The 10839-nt window shown below is 35.4% G+C and overlaps 1 protein-coding gene across 1 annotated transcript; it reads right to left on the reverse strand.

The window, feature by feature from the left end:
• Positions 1–3160: 3160 nt before the first annotated feature.
• LOC142235684 (uncharacterized) lies at positions 3161–10627 on the reverse strand. Its single transcript, XM_075306943.1, has 5 exons — positions 10188–10627; positions 9017–9910; positions 5389–5567; positions 3427–3550; positions 3161–3362 (listed from the first exon to the last, which is right to left on the reverse strand). The coding sequence occupies exons 1-5, from the start codon at positions 10625–10627 to the stop codon at positions 3161–3163; spliced, it is 1839 nt and encodes a 612-aa protein (XP_075163058.1).
• Positions 10628–10839: the final 212 nt, after the last annotated feature.

The following is a 10839-nucleotide window of genomic DNA, read 5'->3' on the forward strand; positions in this document are numbered from 1 at the left end:
GGTACATGGTGTTGGTATATGGTCTCTAACAATCGTGCAAAAATTGGTCCACATCGGTCCATAATTATATATAGACCCCATATAAACCGATCCCCAGATTTGACTTGCGGAGCCTCAAAGAGAAGCAAATTGCATCCGATCCGGCTGAAATTTGGTACATGATGTTGGTATATGGTCTCTAAGAACCATGCAAAAATTGGTCCACATCGGTCCATAATTATATATGGACCCCATATAAACCGATCTCCTGATTTGGCTTGTGAAGCCTCAAAGAGAAGCAAATTGCATCCGATCTGGCTGAAATTTGGTACATGGTATTGGTATATGGTCTCTAACAACCGTGCAAAAATTGTTCCACATCGGTCCATAATTATATATAGCGCCCATATAAACCGATCCCCAGATTTGGGTTGCGGAGCCTCAAAGAGAAGCAAATTTCATCCGATCCGCCTGAAATTTGGTACATGATATTGTTATATGGTCTCTAATAACCATGCAAAAATTGGTCCACATCGGTTCATAATTATATATAGCCCCCATATAAGCCGATCCCCAGATTTGGCTTGCGAAGTCTCCAAGAGAAGCAAATTTCATCCAATCCGGTTGTAATTTTGAACATAGTGTTAGTATACGATCTTTAACAACCGTGCCAGAATTGGTCCATATCGGTCCATAATTATATATAGCCCCCATATAAAACGTTCTCCAGATTTGACCTCCGGAGCCTCTTGGAGGAGCAAAATTCATCCGATCCGGTTCAAATTAGGAACGTGGTGTTAGTATATGGTCGCTAACAACCATGCAACAATTGGTCCAATCACACAAAAATTGGTCCATATCGGTTCATAATCATGGTTGCCACTAGAGCCAAAAATAATCTACCAAAATTTTATTTCTATAGAAAATTTTGTCAAAATTTTATTTCTATAGAAAATTTTGTCAAAATTTTATTCGGTTCATAATGAAATGTTCATCATCGTCAAAATTTTATTTCTATAGAAAATTTTGTCAAAATTTTATTTCTATAGAAAATTTTGTCAAAATTTTATTTCTATAGAAAATTTTGTCAAAATTTTATTTCTATAGAAAATTTTGTTCAAATTTTATTCGGTTCATAATCATGGTTGCCGCTCGAGCCAAAAATAATCTACCAAGATTTTATTTCTATAGAAAATTTTGTCAAAAGTTTATTTCTATAGAAAATTTTGTTACAATTTTATTGATGTAGAAATTTTATGTCTACTTTTATTTTATGTCTACTTTGTCAAACTGAATTATATACGTATTGGATCGATCTTTTTTGATTTAATATATACCACGTTTGGACTTACATACAATTTAGAAGATGGTGTTAGGAGGTTTTAAGATACCTTGCCATCGGCAAGCGTTACCGCAACTTAAGTAATTCGATTGTGGATGGCAGTGTTTAGAAGAAGTTTCTACGCAATCCATGGTGGAGGGTACATAAGCTTCGGCCTGGCCGAACTTACGGCCGTATATACTTGTTTGTATCTGAACTGAACTGACTGAAAACAAAAAAGAAGACGTCTCTCTAGACTTTATTGTAAAGACGTTTTTACTAGAAACATAGCATAATTTCTATTTTATGTCGACTCTTAACCCTAAAATGCGCAGTGTACACTCAAAAAAATAATTCTTTCCTCCCAAACGATATTTTAGACAAAGTTCGTTTCTCATTTGCTTTTCGCTGTAAGGAAGTGTATTTGGAACAAAAGTATATACTTTTTGTGATAAACGTTTATTCTTTTCCCGTATGTAAAAACAACTTCATAAAGACTAACTAAAAAAAAACATTGTTTTCTTGCTAATTGCATTTTCCCTCACATCTTTCACACATCCACGAGGTTTTTTAGTTCTTAACACCTTTTCCTGTAATACCAACAATGTAGAAGAAATTATACGATTTTATAAATTTTTAAAATTTTTTTTACCTTTCGCCTGGACGGAGAATCGAACCGCGGACCATGCACTTTGTAAGCCAACACACTAACCACTGAGCTATGTACCTGTTATGGTCATCAATAGATAATTATCCATATAAGTTATATTTATATAGTATAGCTTGCGGCGCCCACGAACCGAATAAACAAAGTTTATTTAACAGAAACAAACATTTAGTTTGGCACCGTGGAGCAGTGGTTGCTACGTCCGACTTGCATGCCAAGGGTCGTGGGTTCGATCCTGCTTCGACCAAAGTTTTTTTGACATATATTCCAGATATGTTCAGAAGATTCCGAAAAAGTTCAACATTACATTGTACTATATTAAATATTGTAACGTGGTTTTTTAGTCTGGAGGGCTGAGGTACGTTCAGTCGTTTCCAAGGTCGATCTAAGGACCAACAAACCTTAAATAAGAACACAAGTTGATTTCCCTGACTAGGGTACATGATTAAACAATGTTTATTGGTGGTAAAAAGTTTATTACAATTTGTTCTTGTGTTGAAGGAAGGCGTAAGACAAAGGCAAAGGCGGTCGGATGGTGATTCGGCTACTGGTTCTCGTTGTTGGGTTGAACGATTCGGGTACTGTTGGGTGGTGATTCGGGTACTGCTTCTCATTGTTGGGTTGAACGATTTCGAGTTAATCGTGAACTTTTCGTTTTGACGATTTGAAGATGATCGTGAACTTTATGATGTTTGATAATGGCCGGTGGCACAGTCTATGTCGGTAATCATGTTGCTATCGCTGGTAGAGTTGATAGGTAAATCGGAAACGGTTAGATCGGTAGGTAAAACGGGTCATCTCTACAGCTTCATCGGTGTCTGCAACTTAATCGGTAATATGGTTCGGTCATCAGAAATCGGTAATGCGGTGATTCAGCTTAATCGGTAATACGGTTCGGCGATTCAGCTTGATCGGTAGTACGGTTCGGCAATTCTGCTTAGTGCGGTTCGTGTATACATCGGTAGTACGGTTCATGTACACAGGTTCGCCGGTGATACGGTCACTGCGCTGGCCTGAGTGAATTATAAGTTGTCCATTACCTGTGGAGCATAATGGAAAACAACGTACCCTCAACGAGTGAGGAAAAGTACCCTCATCTTGTGAGGAAGATGTTACCCCCAACTTGTGAGGAAGATGTTACCCTCAACTTGTGAGGAAGGTGTTACCCTCAGCTTGTGAGGAAGATTTTACCCTCAACTTGTGAGGAAGATTTTACCCTCAACTTGTGAGGAAGATTTTACCCTCAACTTAACCGTGAGGACAGTTTGAAGCAAACTTGTTCTAAGAAGAACAGTGGGAGGACTTTCCTTATGTGAATTCGAAGATTCACTACGGTGAGGAAAGCCTCCTTTGAATTCCCAAAAACCCATGTTTAAAACTATATTCAACATCTGCCTGAATGTGAATTGCAGGCGAATATCAAAAATACTCATAAAAAATATGAGTGCTTAAAAGTAACAAATGCATGCTGGTTACTGACTGCATGCGATGAAATTCATGTGCCCGTACGTTATCTATGGGCTTGTCTATGCTTACGCTTTGCAATGGGCATCGTAGTGTTTGTTGTTGTGCATACTCACTGCCTTATGTATTGGTCAATGCAGTATGCAAACGAATTGGCGATGGTATGATGATGCCGTTATGAGTATTAGGGTGGTACGATAATATTATTTATTAGAGTGGTGCGAATAATATTCGGGTTATTATTAATATTATTAATTATTATTATCATTAATAATAATAAAAAAAATGTACGTGATGGATAATTTCGTCACGTTACATCTCCCCCCTGCTTAGAGAAGCCTTTCTCGAGGTGCTGAATTTTACCTTCCGAGGAAGGCTTTGCCATAGTTGGTGGTAAGTTATTTCCCTTTTCCATATATTATTTTTTCCCCATTGGTCTTTTTAATTTTTTTCCTTCTTTTTGTTCTCTGATTTTTTTTTATATTTATATTTTTATATATTTTTTTGTTTGTTTTTTTTTTCCATGTTTTTTACTTATATTTTTATATATATTTTTTTTTTTTGTTTTTTTTTTCATTTTTTTATTTATATTTTTATTTTTTTTCCTTCCTTGTTTTGTTTCCTCTGTTCATATATATTTTTTTTTCTATACATATTTTTTTTTTGTTTTTTTTTTTCCAAGGAAAAAAACTCACAAACGGATATATATATGTAGGAAATATAAATTCAAAGGATTAACAAAAAAAATTAATTAGTAAGATGAAAGACAAAAGACAACTTTTCGCACTTTGATAATATAGAGCCTGGCAGTGAGGCATATGAGACGGCTCTTATATTTTCGCTGTGCGTAAGATTCCCTTTGTATTTCGGTGCTCTGCTTCAAATTCCACAATAAGTTTCTCTGTCCTCATAAGGTAAATCCAGTTGAGTGATTCCACTTCCACCGTCTTTTTGTGACCTTTGCCTTTTAGTTGTCTACGTTTCCTGAACTCAATTCATCCTCGCTGGCGGTCGGTGCTGTTTTTCCGCATTCCAATTCCGAATTGAGTCCCTGCTCGGGCGCCATTTGTAACGTGGTTTTTTAGTCTGGAGGGCTGAGGTACGTTCAGTCGTTTCCAAGGTCGATCTAAGGACCAACAAACCTTAAATAAGAACACAAGTTGATTTCCCTGACTAGGGTACATGATTAAACAATGTTTATTGGTGGTAAAAAGTTTATTACAATTTGTTCTTGTGTTGAAGGAAGGCGTAAGACAAAGGCAAAGGCGGTCGGATGGTGATTCGGCTACTGGTTCTCGTTGTTGGGTTGAACGATTCGGGTACTGTTGGGTGGTGATTCGGGTACTGCTTCTCATTGTTGGGTTGAACGATTTCGAGTTAATCGTGAACTTTTCGTTTTGACGATTTGAAGATGATCGTGAACTTTATGATGTTTGATAATGGCCGGCGGCACAGTCTATGTCGGTAATCATGTTGCTATTGCTGGTAGAGTTGATAGGTAAATCGGAAACGGTTAGATCGGTAGGTAAAACGGGTCATCTCTACAGCTTCATCGGTGTCTGCAACTTAATCGGTAATATGGTTCGGTCATCAGAAATCGGTAATGCGGTGATTCAGCTTAATCGGTAATACGGTTCGGCGATTCAGCTTGATCGGTAGTACGGTTCGGCAATTCTGCTTAGTGCGGTTCGTGTATACATCGGTAGTACGGTTCATGTACACAGGTTCGCCGGTGATACGGTCACTGCGCTGGCCTGAGTGAATTATAAGTTGTCCATTACCTGTGGAGCATAATGGAAAACAACGTACCCTCAACGAGTGAGGAAAAGTACCCTCATCTTGTGAGGAAGATGTTACCCCCAACTTGTGAGGAAGATGTTACCCTCAACTTGTGAGGAAGGTGTTACCCTCAGCTTGTGAGGAAGATTTTACCCTCAACTTGTGAGGAAGATTTTACCCTCAACTTGTGAGGAAGATTTTACCCTCAACTTAACCGTGAGGACAGTTTGAAGCAAACTTGTTCTAAGAAGAACAGTGGGAGGACTTTCCTTATGTGAATTCGAAGATTCACTACGGTGAGGAAAGCCTCCTTTGAATTCCCAAAAACCCATGTTTAAAACTATATTCAACATCTGCCTGAATGTGAATTGCAGGCGAATATCAAAAATACTCATAAAAAATATGAGTGCTTAAAAGTAACAAATGCATGCTGGTTACTGACTGCATGCGATGAAATTCATGTGCCCGTACGTTATCTATGGGCTTGTCTATGCTTACGCTTTGCAATGGGCATCGTAGTGTTTGTTGTTGTGCATACTCACTGCCTTATGTATTGGTCAATGCAGTATGCAAACGAATTGGCGATGGTATGATGATGCCGTTATGAGTATTAGGGTGGTACGATAATATTATTTATTAGAGTGGTGCGAATAATATTCGGGTTATTATTAATATTATTAATTATTATTATCATTAATAATAATAAAAAAAATGTACGTGATGGATAATTTCGTCACGTTACAATATTGAACTGTAAAACGTGTCTTATTAAAAACCTAACGTCAGAAAAGAACAGTGTTTGATATAAACGAAATGGACTGTGTGGTTGTTTCAAAAATAACTTTTTTTTATTGAAAAAATAAAAATTTTGTAACAAACGAATTTTTTTGGTGATAAAAGTTTAAAGTTTTCGAAGCAATTCAAAAAACTCTAACAAAACAAAAACGTTTTCGGTACACGTTTTCCAAACGTTTTTTTTTTTTTTTCTTTGCGTGTATCTTTTAAGATACAACCAGAATTCTATGAAATCAAGTTTATTAAAAACGTCATAACGCAATTTCTACAAATATGCTTTTCCGGGAAATTTGTAGTACTTCTGAGTAATCTGCAAGCAAAATTGAAAACCAAATTTTGACAAAAAATTCAAAAAAATACACATTTGAAATTAAACAAGAATATACGGCGGTAAGTTCGGCCAATCCGAATCCTATGTACCCTCCACCAAGAACTGCGTACGAACTTCTACTAAAGACTGTCATTTACAATCGAATTACTTGGGTTGTGGTACCACTTACCTATGGTTTCAGTTCTTGATCCGTATATATAGGGAAGCCTACAAATAAATACGAGCCGATATGAACTTTTGCGCGGTAATTAGAGAGCCAGAATATACAATTATGAACGGATATGGACCAATTTTTGTGTGATTGGGGTTTATCTGCGGGCTATATATAACTATAGACCGATATGGACCAAGTTTGGCATGGTTTTTAGCGGCCCTATACTAGCACAATGTACGAAATTCCAACGGAATCGAATGAATTTTGCTCCTCCAAGGGGCTCTGGAGGTCAAATCTCGGGATCGGTTTATATGGAGTTTATATATAATTGTGGACCGATATGGATGAAATCTTGCATGGTTGTTCGAGACCATATACTAACACCACGTACCAAATTTCAACTAAATCGGATGAATTTCCCTCCTCCAAGAGCCTTCGGATGTCAAATCTGGGGACCGGTTTATATGGGGGCTATATATAATTATGGACCGATATGGATGAAATCTTGCATTGCTGTTGGACACAATATATCAACATCACATACCAAATTTCAACCGGATCGGATGAATTTTGCTCCTCCAAGAGGCTCCGCAATGCAAATCTGGGGATCGGTTTATATGGGGGCTATATATAATTATAGACCGATGTAGACCAATAATTGCATGGTTGTTAGAGACCATATACCAACACTATGTACCAAATTTCCAAAATGCCAGATCGGATGAAATATGTTTGTCTTAGAGGCTCCGCAAGCCAAATCTGGAGGTCGGTTTATAGGGGGCTATACGCACAAATGGTCCGATATGGCCCATTAGCAATACCATACGACCTACATCAATAACAACTACTTGTGCCAAGTTTCAAGTCGACAGCTTATTTCGTTCGGAAGTTAGCGTGATTTCAACAGACGGACGAGCGTGGCTACATCGACTCAGAATTTCACCACGACCCAGAAAATATATATGTGGGGTCTTAGAGCAATATTTCGATGTGTTACAAATGGAATGGCAAAGTTAATTTTTTTTTTCAAATATCTACTCTCTTGGTACCGATTGTCTATTATCTTTACTCCGAATACTCATTTTCATATTCAAATTAAATAGTATTTAGACTTAAGCACATCAAATTTTTGGCGAAGCCAAACGAACTCATGAAACAGTTTTCCGAAACAAAATACAAGCAGTTTCACAGAAATTGCTCTCTTTTGATTTTCTCGCTGTCTTATGTTCATATCATTCGTCAACCCTCCCGGTTCCATCTCTATTTCGTTCTCTATACTCTCTCTCTGTCACTCTCTGAATAAAATATCACAACATATATAAATTAATGGTTCTTCAAGCTCGAGGTCTTTTTAAAATATTTTATTTATTATTCCCAATATTTCGCGATTACGATATTGAATCGCTTCCTCAGGGATCTACAATAGATTTATAGAAATTACATTTCATAAATATCACAGTATTAAACATTTAATAATTTAAATAAGTGTAAATCTTAATTACTTTTAGTTAATAATCTCAAATGGTATTATAGGATAATATAATTATACAAAAATCGGACAGACATATCTTAATCTCATTTTTCAAGTATCAGGCGAACAGAAAAATTAAAACAGCAACACAACCAATGACTTACATGTATAGTATCCACAACACAAAATACTTAAAGCTACTGTAGATTCACTACCCTCGTCAGCTGTCTGTATTGCACTGAGTTGTTTTTACTATTGCACGATGATCACTACCATGAATTTGTTGTTTCCTTTTCCGAAGCAAATGCCTGTAACAGTGAGCGATGTTTTCTGTATCAACTTTGAAGTTCATTCGTTTGCTTGCAGGTACATTGTTTATGTGAAGTGTTTCTAGTGTAAACCTTTTGTTGTAATTATTCTCTCTTTCTAATGTTCTTACGTCGTCAAAGTTTGGGGTATGATTGTTTCTCGCACAGTGGTCTGCTAGTGCCGTTTTTGTGGTATTCGAGTTGGTGCGTAATTTAATATCCGATTTATGTCCTGAAATTCTTGTTTTTAATTTGTTTTTGGATGTTCCTACATAAAATTTTTCACATTTTTCTTTATAATTTCCACCGCACGGTATTTCATAAATCGTATTATGTTTTTCCATAGTGGGGATCTTGGTTTTCATGTTGGAAAATAATTTTTTGAGAGTATTGTTTGACTTGTGTGCTAAAGTGTATTGTCCTTTATCAAAGATTTCAGAGTTTGTAATTCGTTCTGATAATTTGTTGACATATACTAGTGACTTGTATATTGTTTCCTCGTTTTTATTTTCGTTTTGGTTTTTCCCCTCCGGTTTAAATTGTGATATTAAGTCATTAATTAAATATTTTGGAAAATTATTGTTGTGTAGAATATCTCTAATAATGGATTTGTTTTTAGAATGATATTCTTTGTCACTTATGTTTAACACCCTGTTTATAAGATTTTTTGCTGTGTTAATCACTATCCTTTTTGGGTGTTGTGAAAAATAATTCATTATTCTCCCCGATGCTGTTGGTTTTTGGTACCAATCTAAACCAAGTTTATAATTTTCCTTCCTGATAACCAGCGTGTCTAAGTATGGAATTCTGCCGTTTTTCTCTATTTCTACCGTGAAATTTATGCTATTATGGAAGCCATTTAATGTTGTCAAGATCTCATGTATTGCACCTTCCCGAACCACAGCAAATATATCGTCCACATATTTCGTCAAGATTTTTGGTTTTGTTGTCAAGTTTTCCATGCAGTTGTCCAGTAAATGTTCCATAACTATATCAGCTACAATAGGTGAAGCAGATGATCCCATCGGCAGTCCTCTCTTTTGTTTATATGTTTTGTCTTCATACGTAAAGTATCTATTCTCCACTATGCAGAATTTTAAAATTTTCATAAATATATTCTTTGTAAGTCTAGTATGGCCCTCCAATTCTTGCCATCTACTTTCGATGATTTTTAAAGCTAAGTCAACCGGTACACTTGGGAATAGGGACACAACGTCAAAAGATACTAATTTTTCATCCTCCTTGATAGTCAGGTTCTTGATCTTATTTTTAAATTGTAGGGAGTCCTTTATATTGTACTTCGAGTCCTGTGTTAAAATTTTTAAAAGGTTTCCAATGTACTTGCAGAGATTGCTCGAAGGTGAATCTATAGATGAGCAAATTGGCCGTAATGGATAACCATCTTTATGTGTTTTTGGCAAGCCATAAATCCTTGGGGCTGTAGCTACGTCCATTTTTAGTCGCTTTTTCTCTGCCGGCGAAATCATGTTGTTTCTGTCCAGTTCCTCCACTAATTCGTTATTTTTTCTTTGCAACGATGTCGTTGGATCCTTGTTGATTCTTTGATACATCATCACGTCGCTTATAATATTCATCATTCTCTGTTGATATTCACTTTTTTCCATAGCAACTGTTGTATTGCTTTTGTGTGCATTTAAAATTAATATATTTTTATTTTTCTTTAGAAATTGTCGAGTTTGCTCCACTGTTCTTGTAACGAACTTCTCCCTACTGTTGTATTTCATTTTATTTAAATGAGTTTCTAAAGTTGTTGCGAACATTGTTCTCGCAGTTTCCTGTTCTTCCTTTTCTTTTTTTTGTAGATTGTATTATATGTTCCCCATCACTTATATATTTAAAAAGTGGAAATTCGGCTTTTGATGTTGGGAGACCATGTTTTTGTCCTAGCGACAGTAACCATTTTACATTTTCGGGAAATTGAGTATCTGTTGTATTAATAAACCATTTTTCGTTTATCTTTATGTCCAATTCCTCTCTTTGTTGTTCTTGAAGTTTTAATAATTTTTTCTTGTGTGTTGCGGTTGACTTTTCTTTAATTTCCCTTGTAATTTTATTTTCTCTTGTCCAAAGGTAATTCGTTTCTTCTTCATTAAGTTTACTGTCTAAGTATGATTTTATTCCGTCCTTTTCTCCTTCAATATCTCGTTTTATATTATGTTGATGTTTTATAACAACATTTAGAATTTTTCTTTGAAAATTCTCAATATGCTTGTCTAGCGTCTTCTGTACTTCATATTCCTTTCGTCTATTTCCTAATATATTGTAAACATTTTTCATTGCTTGTTTTATGAATCCTGGTATAATTCCCTCGTTGCGACATTTTATTAGGAAAGTCATTGTCGATTTTGTCCTTATAACTTTTTCATTTAAATTTTTATGTCTATTTATACTGTGTTTTATGCTGTTGTTTTTCTTTAGTCTTTTATATATATATATATATATATATATATATATATATATATATATATATATATATATATATATATATATATATATATATATATATATATATATATATATATATATATATATATATATATATATATATA

This window comes from Haematobia irritans, chromosome 4 (genome assembly GCF_050003625.1).
Source record: "Haematobia irritans isolate KBUSLIRL chromosome 4, ASM5000362v1, whole genome shotgun sequence".
Lineage (NCBI taxonomy): Eukaryota > Metazoa > Arthropoda > Insecta > Diptera > Muscidae > Haematobia > Haematobia irritans.